This window comes from Otolemur garnettii, unplaced genomic scaffold, assembly GCF_000181295.1.
Source record: "Otolemur garnettii isolate 467f Iridium unplaced genomic scaffold, OtoGar3 scaffold00062, whole genome shotgun sequence".
NCBI lineage: Eukaryota > Metazoa > Chordata > Mammalia > Primates > Galagidae > Otolemur > Otolemur garnettii.
The window spans coordinates 10,533,155-10,553,732 of NW_003852457.1; the positions used below are offsets into that span (position 1 = coordinate 10,533,155).

The 20,578-nt window shown below is 47.6% G+C and overlaps 1 protein-coding gene across 1 annotated transcript in view; it reads left to right on the forward strand.

Moving 5' to 3' along the window:
* EDAR (ectodysplasin A receptor) overlaps nt 1-20,578 on the forward strand; it is a 37,409-nt gene that overhangs the window by 4,457 nt on the left and 12,374 nt on the right. The window contains exons 4-5 of the mRNA XM_003792895.1: nt 6,346-6,431; nt 19,285-19,371. Coding sequence (XP_003792943.1) covers nt 6,346-6,431; nt 19,285-19,371 — 173 coding nt within the window. The remainder of the gene's footprint in view (nt 1-6,345; nt 6,432-19,284; nt 19,372-20,578) is intronic.

The following is a 20,578-nucleotide window of genomic DNA, read 5'->3' on the forward strand; positions in this document are numbered from 1 at the left end:
TGCAGGTGGTGGGGGTGATGGCAGAGATGCTGAAGATGCAGGTGGTGGGGGCGATGGCAGAGATGCTGAAGATGCAGGTGGTGGAGGTGATGGCAGAGATGCTACAGGTGTGGGTGGTGGAGGTGATGGCAGTGATGACGAACATGCAGGAGGCGGAGGTGATGGCAGTGGTCACAGTGGCAGTGATGTTTTAAATTGCATGCACCACTTCACAGTGTGCTTATGCACACTTTGTCTTCTGGATAACTATATTAAATTAAGAAGAGGAAGAAAATAACAACATGTCTGAAAGATAACATTGAGCATTAATGTGTTAGAAGAAGGTTCCAAAAAGGTCAGAAATACTAACTAATTTAGAAATAGATAATGCTGGGCATTGTGGCTCACACATGTAATCTTGGCACTCTGGGAGGCAGAGCTGGGAGGATCCCTTGAGCTCAGAAGTTCAAGACCAGCCTGAGCAAGAGCAAGACCCCATCTCTACTAAAAATAGAAAATTTAGCTGCACATTGTGGTGGGCACCTGTAGTCCCAGCTACTTGGCAGGCTGAAGCAGGAAGATCACTTGAACCCAGGGGCTTGAGGTTGCTGTGAGCTAGGCTGATGCCATGGCACTCTAGTCTGGGGCAATGGAGTGAGACTCTGTCTCAAAAAAAAAAAAAGAAAGAAAGAAAGAAAGAAAGAAAAGAAATAGATATAATATGAATAACTCTTCAAAATGAGGAGATATTTTAAACTTGCTGAAAATAACCTCCGTTCCAATTTGTTACTAAGAAGCTCCATTTCCATGGTTTCTACCACCATCTGTGCAGGTGACTATCTTCCACCCCCAGGTTCCCTACTTTTCCTACTTCCTGAGCTTCAGACCACATGTCCAGATATCTTCTGGACAAGCCCACACCAACTTTCCTGACACAAACTGGGATTCAAACATGCTTCTCAAATAAGTATATGAAGCAGGAGAATCTAGAAACTACATTTTCAACATGAAAAAAAAGCAGATAACTGTACCAGGGAAGATAGAAAACTCCATAGCTGGGTCATCTTTAATTCAGCCATGCACTCTTGTGTTGGGGGGGCTCCACCTAAAAGAGCACCACAGCCTGCGCCCACTGCACTAGCACCTGCTGCTGGGCTGCTCTACACAGACACCGTGCAGGACTCTGAATGAAGTTCAGTGGGATCTTCACAGTAGATGGCTAGGTCAGTCTCTGATGACTTCTGTGCTTCCTAAAACTTTATCTGAGTGATTGATTGATTTTTTTGGATTTTATTCATGCATGATTCATAAAAGTAATTTGGAGCTTCCATGGATTAAATCTAGAAAAGTATGCAGACCTTGCCACACTTACTTGGAACTAAAGAACCTCTATACAAAACCTATTTTAAGAGCCTCTGGGTGTGAGCACTTGACCGGACATTTGCAACTTATTGTAACAGGTCCAGTATTTATTATCCTAAGCCCCAGGAATCAAGAGCCTGCCAGGCAGGTGCTAGTGAGACAAGGAGGAGGGGCATGGTTCCTCCCTTATAGGTAGAGGCGTGAGATGAGGAAATCAGTGGCCACAGCACAGGCAGTGAGGCACACCCCTCATTCTAGAAGTAAGGAAGGCCTTCTTGCCTCATGATTGAGGAGATGGAGTCATCAGGGGTCTTAGAAGGCCTCTGAAGGTGACACTGGGATGGGTGGGAAGTGGCCAGGCTAAAGATAGGACAGAGCTCTCTGAGAAGAGGAGCTGACACCAGAACCCAGAGGACTGAGCAGCTGGATGGCACCTGGAGCCCTGATTGGGTCTCTGTGGCTGGAGTGGAAGGTGTGTATGGACCAGCCAGAGAGCTGGGTAGGGGGCAATGGACAGGGCTCTGGAAGCCATTGCTGAATACTGAACCTTCAGCTTGAAACCCAGGCGGTGCCCACACAGACTACCAGACTGGGTAGTACATGACAGGCTATGTGTTAGGACAGTCCCCTTGGCAGCAGTGAAGGCAGCAGATGAGTAGGAAAGACGCTGAAGGCTGAGGCTGGGGTTTCTGTGGGATGGGAGGAGGCCTGGAGCAGTGGCATTGGGGGTGGAGGAGAGGAAGAGCCTGAGAGCACCAGGGCAGGTGGACTGGCTGGAGCTACAACCTGGCATCTCAGGGTAGGGACAGAGGCTCAGAACGGGACTCTCAGCCATTCCCTGCATGGATGTGGTGCCATTTGCTGATATGGGACACCAAGACCAAGGTATTAAACGTAGAGATGGATAAAGAGGCATGCAGCTCTGGGTGAGACACAGGCCAAAGGCCAGGACTTGGAAGTCACCTGCACACTCACAAAACCCAGAGCCCCTAGTCCAAAAGGCTCCACATGGCAGCTTATGGAGTGAGGAAGAGATGACCACACCACAGAGCCCACCACGCAGCACTGCTGGCTGTGAACTGGCCACAGTTCAGACCCCAGAATGCATCCCTCAATAGTCTGTGAAATTCAGTCATGATTTTGTCCCAGATGATCTGAGAGGGGCAGTGAGTATGTGCATGGAAGGGCCTCTTCTGTTTTTACATAGGGCCAGTCAGAAGGACAAGTTTGGCTGGTGCAGTGAAAACTCTGTCCCCTGGGCAGGGGCTGCATGGTCACAAGAAAGGCTGATGCTGTGGCAAGAAAGACAGTGTGCTTTGTCCTGATAGATGTACCAGAAAGTATCCTAATGCTAAGGAAGTTTGACACCGGAACGGCAGACGGAGTCAACAGTTATGAAGGGATGAAGGCTGCTGGCTGTCCTGCTGCTGGAAGGTTCTTCCCAGCCCTGGAATCCAAGTAGCTCTCGGCCTCCTGCCTGGGAGCTGCAGTCTGCTCAGTCCACACCACTTTCAGCACCCGGGGTTCAGGGGGCCTGGAGTCACCCCAAAGCACAGGGGGAGCAGGGGGGCATATCTCAACACATGTCCCAGAGCCTCCTGTCGTTCAACAGTGAGAAAGTAGTGTGAGTAGTTTCCATTTTGATTCCGCCAAGGCCACAACATGTCCGGCCCCCTGCCTCACCTCCGGCTTTGCCAGGTGGGTCCCTGCAGGCACCCGCTTCCTGTTCCATGTTCTAGGTTTGAAGAACAAAATGAGGCTCTCAACGCTGTGTGACAGGAGGGTGACAGGAGTCTAGGCAAGCTGGCGAGGTTAGCTGGATGAAAGGCTGTGTTCGTTCCTGCATCCTCGTGGTTTTCAGGAGGTGGATGCAGACTCCTCCATCCCGCCCACCCCAGCTCATCCCCGCGGTCTGGCTGGGGTTCCCCTGATGCGCAGCTGGAAGGAAACCAAATGCCACTCAGATTCCAGGGCTGGGAAGGATCTTTCCAGCACCCTGCAACTTGCTGTGCAGAAAGGTTGTGTGGGAGGCCCCTGGAAGAGGAACCGGTGACAGGAAGAGAGTAGAGGACAGATTTCCTCAGTCGGTCCCTGAAGAAGACCCTCCACGCGCATGCCAGGTGGCCTGGGCAGGGGTGAAGGAAGATCCACGTGCCAGCAGAAAAGTAAGCGTCTGAGGATCCAGCAGCGCCCGTCACAGACTTAGCAGTCCTGAGGAAAGGAAATCTCTGGGAAATTCACACCTGTTCATTGAGTTGGAGGAAATCAATCCCTGAGTGGAAAATCCTCAATGCCTCAAACTAACTCTTGTCAATCATTGGGCTGTGTAGTTTAACCCACAAAAAATGGGGAGAAGAAAAGAAAGATCTAGTGAACACTCAAACTATGGATCAAAGAGGAGGAAATTAGACCTTTACAGAAAGATGGATGGGAAGGAACAAAAGGAAAGAGGAAGGGGCGTAACTCTGTGCGGGGGCAGCAGACCAGTGTGTGGACTCCCAGCTTCCGGTTAGTCAAGGGTGTTGCACAGAAGGTGCAACCTATGCAGCTCAGCACAGGTGACACAGGCATACACCCCACCATGAGGAGCTCGGGGAGGCCGAGAGAGAAGCACCCTAGCATTTAAAACTGTTCCTTGCAGCAGAACATGCCAGGCAAAGGGGCCTGTCCTTGCTGGGAGACGCTAAACATTCACGCTGGTAGGGAGGGTAAACTCATAACAGCCTCTTGGAGCCAACATATTTTGAAAAGCACCTTTCCGTATTATTCCTCCACCATGCCTCTTGGTACCTGGCATGGCATGGCCCATAGACACAGTTAAGGCAGAAGCATGGAGCTGCAGCCACCCAGGTCTCTAGGGAGTTAGAAAGAGACCCTCATGGATGCCTGGAGTGGCCTGTGGCAGAAGACATTTGGGTATTGAGGAAAGACCACAGACAGAGACCCAGGACACAGCCACCACCTCCTTGGTGCTCAGAGTGTGGTACCCCAGCAGGCATCCATTCAAAAGCCCAGGTGTTCCACCATTGGCATGGCTTTGAAGTGTCATCTATGATGAAGCCAAGTCCACCCACCCAGGGTGCTAACCAGGATGGCAGTGATGTTCTCAGGGCCTCTGACCATCTCAGCACCTCAAACTTCAGTGAAGAACTTATTCACTGTGTCCAGTCTACAGTCCTCCACTCCACCAGCTGAGTTATCTATGAGAGTGTGCGCTCATGTCCAACCAGGGTCTGCAGGGAATCTTCCTTCCTCAGTACCTAGGAGGAACTGCTAGGAATACAGATGTGATCCAGGCTTCCCCTCAAGGGCCCCAAGTCCAGGGACAGAGCTGGTCACCTAGGCAGAGCCAGAATGTGATTAAGGGAGGAGGAGGAGGAGGAGGATGCAGCAGCCTTCTAGCCTGAGATGGAAACGTTGGCCCTGGATATCAGAAAGCCACAAGCGGGCACCTCCCTCTGTAACCTTGTGAGGCCGTGTGGAGACACCTGCCGTCTGCCCTGTTCCCCCAACAGAGAGATGCCTTCAGGAAGGGGCAGAGGCATGTTTGAGGGAGGCTTTTTCCAGAAGGCTTAACTGTAAAGCTGGCTATGTGGCTTCTCTGAATGCTGTTTTGAGATTGGTTAATTAACGTTTATGAGATACACAGGGATCCGGGGATAAAAGGCTTTGAGGACGGGATGATCCTAATGTTACTGGTGATAGTCCCAGCTCATGAAGGCTGGAGTCCAAAGAGCCCTGCCCAGCTTTCCATGCCAGCAGCCGCTGACCTCTGCCATAAGTGGGGGCCTTTGTGGTACATAGTTAATAAAAAAGAGATTAAAGAACAAGCACAGAAAAATCCAGTAGTGGAGAGGGATTTCTCGTCTTTTGAATAGTAACAAGCACTGGCACCCACTCCCTTTATTTAATCAACTTCTCACATTGTGATAAATGACTCCATGCCCACTACTGTTTGCTTATAGAAAACAGTCACACATCAAGGTAAGAGGCAGAGCTGGTGGGGAGGGAGCCTGAGCCGTAAGCTCCAGAACCCGATACTATTAGCTGAGCTGTGCCCAAGAGGTGGGCAGCTCCAGGGCACATGACAGACACCTGTGAGCAGTCACTGAGCCCGTTATATAGTGTCACTGTGGATGGTTTGTCTCTTCCTTTAAGCGTTCACACCCCCAGTGGAAATGTCTGCAGGTATACAGGTGTCTTTTGCCAAGTGCTTCCTGGGGACGGAGCAGTTAGGACCTGGCTGTACTGTAGGCCATGGTTAAGACCACCTGTGTGGGTCTCTCTGGACATTGCAACCACATTCTGGTGGACAGCTCCATTCATCAGCATTTAGCAACCATCCAGGTGGCCTGGAAGTACCAAGTGTCCCAGGGAGACACAGAAACACTTTTGCCAATAGTCCCACCAGGCTACTGAACATCCCACTCATCAAGAGGCTGTTCCTTCTTTAAGGAGGGCCCAGCCCTTGATTGGTGAGACCCCTGGAGAGCTAAACTAACTCTGCATGGTAGGCATGCAGTATTTCATGGGTGATGTTGCTGGGACACATCAGCGCACACACACTAAATAGTCCACTGGCAAAAGGGACCAGCAGGGAGGGGATAAAGGAAAAGCCCAAACTGACCCAACATTGGAAAAGGAATATTTCATTTTAAGACATACTGAAAATCGCAAAGGAAACTCGGTGGACAAAATGGGCTGCTGGCTGGGCAGGGTTCCTGATCAATGGTGTCTATCTCTTATCCAACTTTGATCATGGCCTTGCTCCCAGAGCTCTCTAGGTCAGCCCTTGCATGGAACCCAGCTCACCTGTCTCTTCCACGTCCTGTCCCCTTGCAGCTACCTCACGGGGGTCAGTCCTTGCATGGAGCCTGGTTCACAGCCCTTGCTTGGAGCTTGGCTCACCTGGCTCTACCGTGTCCTGTCCTCCTGCAGCTACTATGTGTGGGTCAGCCCTTGCACGGACCTCAGCTCACCATCTGCCCTGTCTTGTCCCTGCAGCTACTACATGCTGGAGCACAGGCCCAGGAACATCTACGGCATGGTCTGCTACTCCTGCCTCCTGGCACCCCCCAACACCAAGGAATGTGAGTGCTCCATCCTTCTGTCGGAACGGCATTTGTTCAACATTGCCATCCGTCACTGCAGAGGTGGCAGATAGGGGCCAGTCCTAACATCTGGGGACAAGGTTGCTTTTTCAGTGAAGGCAAATGTGGAAATAGCCATGGCCTATCAGGTCAGGCAGCAAGTCTGTGCAGGGACAGCTTTGCGTTGGCTGAGCTTCTAGCCAGAGGCCGAGTGCTGGGGCTGGTCAGCCACCCCTATGAGCCTCTGTTTAACTAGGGGCGCTCAAATCTGACCTCTCCATTCCATGCGGTCATTGTAAAACCCAGTGAAATCACAGAGGCACGGGTGTCTTGCAAGGTGCCAGACGACTGTAAGTCTGGGGAACTGCAAAGTGCTAGAGAGTTTTGAGGCTGAGGGAAAGGCAGAAGCATCACAACTAATGAGATTCCACGAAGCACTGTGAACAGCCTTAAGTTTGCAATCCTGCCTTGGGCTGTTTCTTTCCTAGTCTCCTTCATGTGACTTAGGTGGGCAGCTGTGAGGACAGCTGGGTACCTCTGCTTCAGAGGGACACTGCCCTACCAAGTCTCTTGGGTTTGTGGTCTCCAGGAGGATCTTGTAGGGGAGAACAGAATAAGGGCCCACACCTTAAAACAGATATACAGGGAGGAGCTGCTCCCTCCCCCTGCAAAACCTTCTGGCAAGTGGCTTAGGGACCTCATCCAGATGCTAACTAATTCACTGTTAGAAGCAGCCTGTGGGCTCCAGCCTGTCCTATGGTGAAGTCAGCTGCCCTCCTCCCTTTCCCCCACAGGAGTCAGTGCCAGATTGTTCTGGGGTGAAGGCTTAGGCTTAGAAGAAGGCAGATGCTTCACATTTTTAGAAAAGGCTCCTTGCCTATAGAAACTTAGAAAAGAGTTACATACCACCACCACCACCCCCATCCCCCACCCTCCACCCTCCAACCCTTCCCACCCACTCCACACCCCTGCCAAGGGCCCCTGTGTTTGAAAGCTGTCACATGGGGACAGGGGTGTCTCTCAATCCAGCAATGTCCCTCAGCTTCAGAAGGCAAGCCAAGTCCCCTGAATGCTGAAGATTTTACAAATTAGCCCATCCCTCTCCACCCAGCCCTTAATTGCTCCTGGAAAAACAGCTCCCACTGAGGCCCCAGGGAGATAGCAGAGCCCCCTTGAGTAAGTCCCCAGGCCTCTGTTTGCCTATCTGGGAAATGGGACATGCCACCAGCTCAGCCTTGTGGTGCGACAGGGTGGGTGGAACTGCCTGAGCCAAGACCTCTGTATGAACAGCAGAAAGAGAATGAAGCCCACCTCACAGCCTGCACCTCTCCTGTGCTGGTCTGAATCCAGAGATTTTAGGGGGTATTTTTGGTCTCCAACTCCTGGGCTCAAGCAATCCTCCTGCTTCAGCCTCCCAAGTAGCTGGGATATAGGTGACCACCACCTGGCATCAATCCAGAGACTGTTTTACCCAAGATGTTGCCTCTGGAAGGCTGGCTGTGACCACAGTCCCCATGGAGTCACAGAGACACTGGACTGTCATCAGCAGCCCCAGCCCAGGAAAGCTAGGGACTCAGGGAAACCTCAGGTCTCCAGGCCCTGGGGTTACTGGCTACCCAGATCCAGTGGGCCCTGCCCTCCCTAGGCCGTGGTTATGACTGGGAGCACCTTCTTCTGCCACCTGTTTTTATTTGATTTACCTGGGTCCTCGCCAAGGGAAGTGAACACCCTGAATTCAGCGTAGTGAGTGGTGGTCTCTACAGCTGCTTTCATGGAGACTTGCTAAGGGTGCCTGGCCACAGGTGCTGCAGATGCATGTGGAAGAGACACGGGGGGACCCCTGACTTGGCACCAGGCCACCTCAACAGAAGATGAGCCAGGGTGCCAGAGCCCTGATGGAACCCATGCCAAGGCATCTGTGCAGTTCGATTGCTTGTCTAGCCTTACAGTCACAAATGGGGGGAGGGGGCAATATTAAAGACATGTGAAAACAAGCTGTCCCTGACCCCCACTGGGATGTGAGGCAGCTTCGTGCACGGTGGTGGTGGGGAGCTGAGTGTTGCAGCGCAGTGATTCTCCTTCACCTGCCCTGGGTGGGGGGTGTCAGGTCACGCTGCTGGCCCCTGCCCCAATCAGCATTTTATGGGTTTGAGAATTGCTGAGCTATGGGCCCTGGCCTAGAATGTCACTGCCTGAGTGAGACAAGTTATCTGCCCCATGGAGTGCCCAGTGGTTCCCACCAAGCCACCTGGAAGCACATCGTAAATGCCCTGTGGTGTTGGCCTATGTGTGACACAGCCCCTCTAATAATCCTGAAGAGAAATGGAAAAGTGACACATAATTACTTGTAAGATGGAATTTAATCTCTCCAGTTTCTGGGCTTGCCAAGTAGTGAGATGGAAGTCAAAAAAGGACAGTCCTTGGCCCTCAGATCTGCCCTGCCATTGGGTGGCCTGTCTCCTTGGAGCCTGCACTCCGTGGCTGTGCAGCGCCCAGGTGCCCTGGAGCCCAACAAAGGGAGGTGAAAAATCCTTTGGCCATTTTTCTTTTCTTTTCTTTTCTTTTTTTTTTTTTTTTTTTTTTGAGACAGAGTCTCACTGTTGTCCTGGGTAGAGTGCCACTGTGGCTTCACAGCTCACAGCAACCTCAAACTCTTGAGCTCAAGTGATTCTCTTCCCTCAGACTCCTTGGTAGCTGGGACTATAGGCACCTGCCCCAACATCCAGCTATTTTTAGAGACGGGGTCTCGCTGTAGCTCAGACTGGTTTCCAACTCCTGAGCTCAGGCAATCCACCTGCCTCGGCCTCCCAGAGTGCTAGGAGTACAGGCGTGAGCCACTGTGCCTAGTCTTCCTTTGATTATTTTTCAATCAGATTAAACAGCAAGATGCACCTGGGGCAGCCAAAGCTTTCTGCTTTCTTTTTCCCTGCATGGCCCCACATGACATGGTAGCCTGGCAGTCCAGACGGGCTCAGCATCAGACTTGGATTTCATTACAAGTCTCCACTCCTGAGAAAGTCACCTGACATCTCTATACCTCAGTTTCCTCATTGTACTAAGTGGAGATGTCTCTCTCACAAGATTGACATAAGGATGTGATAACAGGGGCACCAGGTGCTGCCCCAGGTTGGAGTACACAGGCCCTGCTGTACTGCGCTGGCTGGGGCCTCTGTTACCTGGGACACGGGTTAGTAAGAATCCATCCTCATGAGCAGCTGTAGGAGCCCTTGGAGTCACCTGAGAAAGGCGCTGAGTTGTTGTGGTGCCCCACACCTGTCGTTCCATTGTCCTCAGGTTTTCTACTGTCAGTGGCTGAGACCCCTGAGTCAGGTCCAGAGTCAACTGGCCCTTTGGAAGAGTTCGCCGTGTTACTGCCGGTGCTCTGACAGTTTCCATCTTGTGGGTACGTGGTGCTCTGCTGAGAGGAGGCACAGCAAGAGCTACCACTCAGGCCCGAGCCCTGGCCTCCCCCAGTGCCACTGCCAGCTGCTCGGTCACAGGGGTGCTCAGACAATACACAACACGTCACCGGGGCTTGTTACCCTGCAGGTTCTGGCAGCGGCACTGGTGGACCCGGGACTGTGTTTCCAGCTCCCAGTGGACCCTGCTGTGGGCAGCTTTTGTTCTGGGACCCGCCATGGCCCAGGGGCCCCCTCGCTGACATCACTGAAGAATCAAAAAGCAAATCATTTTTAAAAATCCAAACTATTTGCCCTCTGTGGAGATCCCAGCTGACCTCTGTTACGCACTGGCAGGTTTATAGACTGTGACTTGGCAGAACTCAGGGCCCCATCATGTCCTCTCAGCACTTTGTCTGGAGGTGTAGATAGCCGAGTGTGTGTAGTGCTGAGCCCTCCTGAGGAAGGGGAGCTGGGACCCCTGCAGGACACCTGCCTGCCTGCCTGCTCGCTCCTTGTCAGTGCTGCCTTGAATTCGCCCTAAGCCCAGCAGATGCGCTCCGAGCAGTTTCTCTGTCTGGCTCAGGACCCTGCATGCTGAGACCACCAGCCATGCCTGCAGCTCAGCATGGCCTGGGGCTATTTGGCTGGTGACCAGGGGAGCTCAGTTTGGGGGAAAATGTCCAGTGGTCAGTGTAGAGGCCCAGCTGGCTGAGGTGGGCGCCCGTGGGTGCAGCAGGAATTATTTGGGGACATCATTGTTTAACCAGCCCTGCAGGGCTGCAGAAGCATTTCACAAGTCTGTATGCTTATCCCTCTCTAGACCACAGGCCTGAGCATATTTGTGACCCTGTCCCCAGCTCTGTCACCCACCTCAGCCTGCAAGCCCCAGCAGGAAGGGACAAGAGGACACAAAGATGACAGATCTCCACAGACACAGCCTGTAGCTGTTCTTTTTTTCCTAACAGCGAATCCTAAGCTCCCCTGAGCCCCTCACCAAGCAGATAGCTCAGCTGCTCTTCCACACCTGCTACTTTTAAAAAGGAAGTTAGGAAGTTAGGTAGTGGTTGGCGCCATGGCCTGCACCATTCTTCACTCACCTGAGAAGCACGACAGGCTGCTGCCCAGTGAGTGCACACACCCACAGAGCCACCTGATCACGCGGGAGCTGCGTGGGACAGGGGTCAGGAAGGCCTCTTGGCTTGGCACCCACCTCTCTAGTCCTTCCCTAATAGGACTTTTGGTGAGGCTAAATTAAAAAAGCAAATATCTATCCTAAGTTTGGGATCTAGGGAGGAGAAAAGCTTCTGTTTATCACCCAGAAACACAAGGAAACAACCTGTCACCTAGGCAGGAGTGCAGGGGCGTCATCACAGCTCACTGCATTGTCCAATTCCTAGCCTTAAGAGATCCTCCCTCCACCCCCTCCCAAAGCACTAGGATTCCTGCTGTGAGCCTCCGCACCACCTGCTTTCCTCATTTTTTTAGGTTGTATACACTGTTTCAGCTCACTGACTTGGTGAGACTTGCCACCTGCCCCCTCCCTTGCAGTTCAGTGGCTCTTTATTTAAAGAACACTAATCATGAACGTTTTAAAGCAATAACTGAGAAAATGACATGAAGGCTGTGTTGAGCAGTTTGATGGAAGTATTTCAGATTGCATGTGAAAACCCCACACTGTACCCCAGAAGTGCATTAATGTACATAGTTACCATTCAATAAAAAAAAAAAAAAAAAAAAAAAAGAACACTAATCATGAGCAGTCAGAATACTCTTTTGTTTTATTATTATTAAATCATAGCTGTGTACATTAATGCAATCATGGGGTGCAATCTGCTGGTTTTATATACAATTTGAAATATTTTCATCAAACTGGTTAACGTAGCCTTCACTGCATTTTCTTAGTTATCGTGTTAAAACATTTATACTCTACACTTAGTAAATTTAACATGTACCCTTGTAAAATGCACCATAGATGTGGTCTCACCAATTATCCTCCCTCCACCCATCCTCTCCTCTCCCCTCCCTCTCTTTCCACTTCTTCTTGGGCTATAATTGGGTTATAGCAAGCTATAAATTGGTTTCATGGTAGAGCTGAGTACATTGGATACTTTTTCTTCCATTCTTGAGATACTTTGCTAAGAAAAATATGTTCCAGCTCCATCCATGTAAATATGAAAGAGGCAAAGTCTCCATCTTTTTGAAGGCTGCATAATATTCCATGGTGTACATATACCACAATTTATTAATCCATTCCTGGATTGATGGGCACTTGGGCTTCTTCCATGACTTAACAATTATGAATTTGGCTACAGTAACAATCTGGTGAAAATATCTTTGTTATAAAGTGACTTTTGGTCTTCTGGATATATAACTAGTAGAGGAATTGAAGGCTCGAATGGCATATCTATTTTTAGATCCCTAAGTGATCTCCAAACATCTTTCCAAAAGGAATATATTAGTTTGCATTCCCACCAGCAGTGCAGAAGTGTTCCCTTTTCTCCACATCCATGCCACTATCTCTGGTTTTGGGATTTTGTGATGTGGGGTAATCTTACTGGGGTTAGATGATATCTCGAAGTGGTTTTAATTTGCATTTCTCTGATGATTAAGGATGATGAGCATTTTTTCATGTGTCTGTAGGCCATGCACCTTTCTTCTTCAGAGAAATTTCTCTTCAAGTCCCTTGCCCACCCTGAGATGGGATCACTTGTTCTTTTCTTGCTAATATATTTGAGTTCTCTGTAGATTCTGGTTATTAAATCTTTGTCAGAGACATAACCTGCAAATATCTTCCCCTGTTCTGAGGGCTATCTGCTTGCTATACTTACTGTGTCTTTGGCTGTGCAGAAGCTTTTTAGTTTGATCAGATACCAGTAATGTATTTTTGATGTTGCTTCAATTGCCTGGGGTGGGGGAGTCTTCCTCATAAAATATTTGCCCAGACTGATTTCTTCAAGAGTTTTCCCTGCACTTTCTTCTAGTATTTTTATAGTTTCTTGTCTTAAGTTTAAATCTCTAATCCAGTGAGAGTCTATCTTAGTTAATGGTGAAAGGTGTGGGTCCAGTTTCAGTCTTCTACAGGTCACCAGCCAGTTCACACAGTATCATTTGTTAAATAGGGAATCTTTTCCCCACTGAATGTTTTTAATTGGCTTATTGAAGATCAAATAACTGGGTTCATCTCTTGGTTCTCTATTCTGTTCCATACATCTACCTCTCTGTTTTTGTGCTAGTACCATGCAGTTTTGATCACTATTGATTTATGATATAATCTGAGGTTTGGTACCGTGATTCCTCCTGCTTCGTTTTTATTTCTGAGTAATGTCTTGGCTATTCAAGGTTTTTTTCTGTTTCCATATAAGACAAAGTATTATTTTTTTGAGATCTTTAAAGTATGACAGTGGAGCTTTAATAGGGATTGCATTAAAATTGTATATTGCTTTGGGTAATACGGATATTTTAACAATGTTGATTCTTCCCAGTCATGAGCATGGTATGTTTTTCCATTTGTTAACATCTTCAGCTATTTCTTTTCTCAGAGTTTCATAGTTCTCTTTATAGAGATCTTTCACATCCTTGTTGGGTAAACTTCCAAATATTTCATCTTCTTTGGCACTATTGTGAAAGGAATAGAGTCCTTGACTATTTTGTCAGCATTACTATTGTTGGTATATATAAAGGCTACAGATTTATAGTGTTGATTTTATAACCTGAGACACTGCTGTATTCCTTGATCACTTCTAAGAGTTTTGTAGTAGAATCCCTGGTGTTTTCTAGACATACAATCATATCATCTGCGAAGAGTGAAGTTTGAGCTCTTCTGACCCTATATGGATACCCTTTATTGCCTTGTCTTGCCTAATTGTGATGGCTAAGACTTCCATTACAATGTTAAAAAGCAGTGGAGACAATGGGCAACATTGCCTGGTTCCTGATCTGAGTGGAAATGATTTCAACTCCATTCAATACAATATTGGCTGTGGGTTTACTGTAGATGGCCTCTATCAGTTTAAGAAATATCCCTTCTATACCAATTTTCTTAAGTGTTCTAATCATGAAAGGATGCTGGATATTATAAAAAGCTTTTTCTGCATCAATTGAGAGAATCATATGGTCTTTGTTTTTTAATTTGTTTATGTGATGAATTATATTTATAGATTTACATATATTGAACCAGCCTTGAGACCCTGGGATAAAACCCACTTGGTCATGGTGTATAATTTGTTTGATGTGTTGCTGGATTCGGTTTGCTAGGATCTTATTGAATATTTTTGCATCAATATTCATTTGTGATATTGGTCCATAATTTTCTTTTCTTGTTGGGTCCTTTCGTGGTTTGCGGATCAAGGTGATGTTTGCTTCATAGAATGTGTTGGGTTGTATTCCTTGTTTTTCTATGTTTTGGAAAAGGTTAAGTAATATAGGCAATAGTTCTTCTTTAAAGGTTTGGTAGAATTCTGATATGAAGCCATCTGGTCCCGGGCTTTTCTTTTTAGGGAGATTTTGTATAGTTGATGCTATTTCAGAACTTGATATAGGTCTGTTCAACATTTCCACTTCATTCTAGTTAAGTCTAGGAAGGTGGCATGCTTCTAAGTATTGGTCTATTTCCTTAAAATTTTCACATTTCTGAGAATAGAGTTTCTTGTACTATTCATTAAGGATTTTTTGAATTTCTGAGTAGTCTGTTGTTATTTCATCTTTGCCTTTTCTGATTGATGAAATTAGAGATTTTACTCCTTTTTTCCTGGTTAGGTTATCCAAAGGTTTATCTATTTTACTGACCTTTTCAAAAAACCAACATTTAGATTTATTGATCTGTTGTATAATCCTTTTGTTTTCAATGTCATTTAATTCTGCTCTAATTTTGGTTATTTCTTTTCTTCTGCTGGGTTTGGGATTGGAATGTTCTTCTTTTTCCAGTTGCTTGAGATGTCCCATTAAGTTGTTAACTTCCTCTCTTTCCATTCTTTTGAGGAAGGCTCGCAGTGTTATAAATTTCCCTCTTAGGCCTGCCTTTGTGGTAGCTCAGAGGTTCTGGTAATTCGTGTCTTCATTATCATTTTGTTCCAAAAATTTGGTAATTTCCTTCTTAATCTTGTCTATGACTCAGCTATCGTTCAGCATAAAATTATTTAGTTTCCATGTTTTTGTATGAGTATGCAGATTCCTATTGTTATTGAGTTCAACTTTTATTCCATGATGATCTGAAAAGATGCAAGGAATAATTTATATTCTTTTAAATTTTCTGAGGTTAGACTTGTGACCTAAGATGTGATCAATTATACAGGATGTTCCATGGGCTGATGAGAAGAATGTGTATTCAATTTTGTTATGATGAAATGTTCTGTAGATGTCTGTTAAATCCAATTGTTTTTTTTGTTTTTTTGTTTTTTTTTTTGAGACAGAGCCTCAAGCTGTCCCCCTGGGCAGAGCGCCATGGCATCACAGCTCACAGCAACCTCCAACTCCTGGGCTAAAGCGAGTCTCCTGCCTCCACCTCCCAAGTAGCTGGGACCACAGGCGCCCGCCACAACGCCTGGCTATTTTTTGGTTGCAGCCGTCGTTGTTGTTTGGCGGGTCCGGGCTGGGGATTCGAACCCGCCACCTTAGGTTTACATGGCTGGCATCTTAGCTGGTTGAGCTATAGGCGCCAAGCCTAAATCCAATTGTTGGATGGTTAAGTTTTAAGTCTAAAACTTTCTTTGCTGAGTTTCTTATTGGAGGGTCTATCCAACACTGCCAAAAGGATGTTAAAATCTCCAACTATTATGGTACTGGAGGAAATCAATTTGCTCCTGTCGTTAGAGTCTCTCTTATAAATTGAGGCACATTCTGGTTGGGTGCATAAATGTTAATAATTGAAATCTCATCATGTTGAGTGTTACCCTTAACAAATATGAAGTGACCATCCTTATCTGTCATTACTTTTGTTGGCTTAAAGCCTACTGTATCTGCGAATAAAATTGCAACACCTGCTTTTTTCTGCTTTCCATTTCCCTGAATTATAGATGACCATCCCTTTACCCTCAGTCTATATTTATCTTTTAAGGTAAGATGAGATTCTTATATTCAGCAGATATCTGGCCTGAGTTTTTGTATCCAGTCTGCCAACCTGTGCCTCTTTAGAGGACAATTTTAACCATTCACATTAATTGAGAATATTGATAAGCCTGGTAGAATTTTGGGTATTGAGTTATTCAAAAGTCCAGTGGACATTTTTAATCATTTTTTTCACTGTGTAAGTTGGAATTTGATCAAAAATTTCTGAGTGAGTTTACTTTGGTGGTAGAGGATCGTGCTGGTCATTATGGAAGATATACTAGATAGCTGGTTTAGTTATGGCAAATTTCTTCAACATGTGAATGTCATTAAAGTATTTAATTTCTCCATCATATATGAAAATGAAACTCAGTTTAGCTGGATACAGGATCCTGGGTTGAAAATTATTTTGTTTTTGGAGATTAAAAGTCAATGACCACCTTCTTCTAGCTTGAAAGGTTTCAGCAGAAAGATTTGCAGTCATTCTAATATTCTTCCCCTTGTAGGTTTTGGTTTTCTAACATCTGGCTACTTGCAGAGTTTTCTCCTTCATATTAACTTTGGTGAAGTTAATTGTAATGTGTCTGGGAGATGCCTTTTTTGGGTTGAGTTGTGCTGGGGTTCTGAAACTGTCTGCTATTTGAATTTCAGAATCCCTTAGCATGTCTGGGAAGTTCTCCTTGATTATCTCATGAAGTAGAGCATCTAGGCCTTTCAAAGCTACCTTGTTGCCTTCAGGAATTCCTATAAGGCAAATATTAGTTTTCTTTGAATTATCTCAGAGCTCTCTGAGAGAATGATCCATTTTTGTTCTCCACTTCTCTTCCTCTTTGGGCATTTGGGAGCATTCAAAAGCTTTGTCTTCAATGTCAGAAATCCTTTCTTTTGCCTATTCCATTCTGTTACTAAGGGATTCTATTGTATTTCTCAGATCTTTGAGGGCTGTAAGTTCTTGCCTCAATTGTGTCAAAATCTTTGGTGATTTTGTGTTTGAATTCATTGAATTCTTGAGACAACTTTTGAAATGCTCCTTGAATTTCTAATTCCAACTTTACCTCCATTCTATTAATCTTATTTGCCATCCAAACTCTGAATTCGGTTTCTGACATCTCAGCCATTTGTTTATGAATGGGATCTTCTGTTGTGTCTGCCATATTGTTCCTTGGGGAAGTTGATCTACTCTGGTTATTCATGTTATCAGAGTTTTTCCGCTGATTCTGCCCCATGATTATTTTCCACCATTTGGCTAGATGAGCTGATAAGATGAAGTTGGTTTGGGGGCTCTTGGAATAGGGATTAACCAGCCCTTTGCCCAAGAGCTGACGCTGGTGTCTGTACCTTTTCCCCTAGAGCTTTTCAAAGGACCTGTGCAATGGCCTGAGACACTGGGGACCTGCTTGGTGAGGTGGCGCTAAGTGGGTCTGTCTTGTTTTAGCTGGTCTCTGTCTAATCCTAGTGAATCAGTGGAAACTCTAGGTTGAAGTCTCAGCTGTGGAGAAATACCAGCAACTAAGTTACCCTGCCTCCCAAGGGCAACAACTGGAAAAGGAAAATCAAACCTTCCCACAACCACAAACCCAGGGTATCACTTTGGATAGTCCTCAGGTGATTGGTCCAGGTCAAGGGTTCTAAATCAATTGTCCCAGTCAGCACCCAGTCTCAAGTGGGAGAGTTCAAAGGGTTTCCAGCAACTAGATAGCAGGGGTCTGCTGGCAGCTCAAATATGACTCGCTCTGGTGCTCCATGGAGTCAGAAGGACCCCCCAGCAAATGAATTAGTCCAGGAAGGTTGATGCCTCCTTCCCCACCTTATACCTTTGTCCCTGGTAACCCTGCAGGGCTGTGACCTAGTTCTCTCCAATGATCAGATGCTCTAGGGGTTTGTGCCTGCCTGAGTCACAGGGAGATCTGTATCTCCTCAGCCAGACCACTGCACTCTGCTACCAGCCAGCAGGGGGAGCTGAAGCCTGACAACCGTGGGTGCTTAATGGAAGCTGGGGTGATTCACTCAGTTCCAGCCCTACCCCAGATTGATGTTGCTGCCACTTATATTCTCACAGAATTAGTGTTTCTGTCCTGGCTATATTTCCCTGCATGCCAGGCGCTGTTTGAGTTCACAGTAACTGTGACTCGGCCCCGCCCTGTGCCATTGCTGTTGCACCAGTTCTCACAGAGCTGGCATCTCTGTCTCTGCTGCACTCTGTGTTGGAGCAGGTTTGGTTAGATCTCACACTCAGCTCTCAGTTCTTGCCTCTCCCTGGGCTGGTGCTGTTGCCCCGCCTGCTTTTGTCTCAGCTATGTTCTCCTGGGGGCCAGGTACTTTTTAGACTCACTGAAGCAGCACTTCTGACTCAGCCCTGCCATGGGAGTATGTGGTCTCTGTGTACACATACTCTAGTCTCCATCCCCACCAAGCCCAGCCCACGCAGGTACTGCCTCAGACATACCCTTTATTCACGGGGCCTATGTTTATATCCCAGATCTGTACCACCAGTGGCTGCCACTGGAGTAGAGGCCTGGCTTTCTCTGGTTGCCAGGAGAGGCAAGGGAGTGTCTCCTGCCACTGGAGTAGAGGCCAGGGTGGTGAGCCCTATTGTTCCTACCACTGCCACTGCTGCTCTGTGCTGCAGGGCACCACTTTTCCCTCTCTCTCTCAATCTACTTTCCTCTCTTTACACCCATGCCACAGAATCACCATTGGCCTGCAATAGCCCATGTCTTGTCCATACCTCTCAAGAAAATGCCCCAGAATCTGGACTCCATGGAGGACAGGCTTCCAGACCTTAGAGTGAGAGTGGAGGGGAGTGCTGGGGGCTTGGAATTGCAGGTAGAGAATATATACAGTTTTGTGCCTGGTGAGAGAGTGCCATGGCACACTAGTGGGCACTCTCTGGAGAAGGAGTTTCAGTTTTTAGAGGGTCTCTCCCATGGGATAAAATAGGAAGAGATCTGAACTGTGCTCGCTTGTTTGTATAAACTATACTGCAAGCTGTTCTCATTGCAGTATGGGGGAGGGGACTCCCATCCACTTGGCAATGGATTTTGTACCTAATGTTTGTACACAGCTCACCTCAGCAGGGTTGATGTGCATTCTTTAATCTTATCTCTTGGCTCAGCTCTAAATCATCAGCTTAGACAGCTAAATGTCTGTCCTTTAACTCTCATTCTGGACAGGAGCCTCTGTGGAAATCTGGCTCCAGTCGACCATCTTGCTCTGCCCCAGAATACTCTTTAGGAAACAGTAAACACACTAAGAAATAAAAATATTTAGCCTTTCCCTGCCCATACTCCCTGAAGCCTATTCATTATGGAGAATTCCAGACCCATTAGCCCCATAGCCACTTCTTAATTTTCCATCTTTGAAGGTGGCACTTCTCCGGACCATCTGAGGTAACTCTGCTCTCCTTGCAGGTATGGGAGCCACTTTGGGAGTCTCTGCCCACTTGCGTGGCACAGCTGGCAGCAGCACCACATCTCCTGCCCAGCACGCCCAGAAAGGTAGGGCGACCAGATATTGGTCACCTAGAACAGGGGCTCAGGTGAAAAGTTAAGACCAAGAGAGAAAATAATTGTTAGCAAGAAGTGTGGAACTATCCCCCACCTGAAATCACCTCCCTAATTCAACTGAGTCACATGGAGCTCCAGTTGCAGGAAGTCCATAATCATCTCTGCAGGGAGTGGAATGGGTTACTCAGGGTGTCCTGGGCCCACTGACAGGTGCTGACAATGAAGGCATGTGGCAGAGGGGGGTGCAGCTGGGTGAGGCCAGCACTTGTGGGCTTTAATGTGGCCAGAGTTAGCAACTGTCCTGCTGTTGGCTTCCATTCAAGTGGTAGCTCTCAGGGGTGGCGCCTCATTCTCCCTGTCTTCAGAGATGTAGGACCCCAAGAGTAATCTTTCTCTCAGAGCCAGATCTTGATCTGGCTTGTCCTCTCCTTCTCACAGGAGTGTAATTCTTTCCCATTATTTAAGAATATCTGGGGCCCAGACCTCAGCAGGGTCTGGGAAACTTCAGAGTCACTGGCATCAGGTGGAAGCACTGTGCTCCAGCCAGGAGTCTCATTTCTGCCAGGCCCCAGGAAGAGCACATGGTACAGAGAATTTTAAAACACTTATATCATCTAGACCTGGCATCCAAATGATGTTTCAGATACACCCCAGATGATATGAGAGCCTCAGATGCCTGTCACCTGTATGGGGGGTAGGGGCTGGAACCAGGGTCCTGTCTAATGGTTTTAGAGAATTAGAACAAGCTTCAAGGCATTTTCTAAGCCTGGAGCTGACATCAATCAGGGAAGTCAGCAGAGTACCCTGGATTAAGTGAGGGTCTTCCAGTAGGGATGACAGAGCTGAGGGAGCAGGTGGCCCAGCTCAGGCAGTGCCCTGGTCTCCTATAGTCACACATAGGTTAAAATTGTATGAGGCACAAGATAGAGTCAAAGCTGGAAGCCTGTCTCTAGACCCAGGGCTGACTTGTGCCTGGAGGTGGCCAGACTCAGATTGCACTGGTTTAGGACTCTTGTTCACATTCTCTTCCTCTTCACACCAAACCTTGCCTCAGGGTCCCATTGTACTCCAAGAGAAAGCCCCCTAGAGACAACCCAGACTATAGCATTCCCAGGGAAGTCTGGGGAAGCCAACCAGAGAGTACCTTGGGGAGCAGTGGGCAGTTCTGATCCAGTGGCCAGAGCAAGCCTGGATGGCT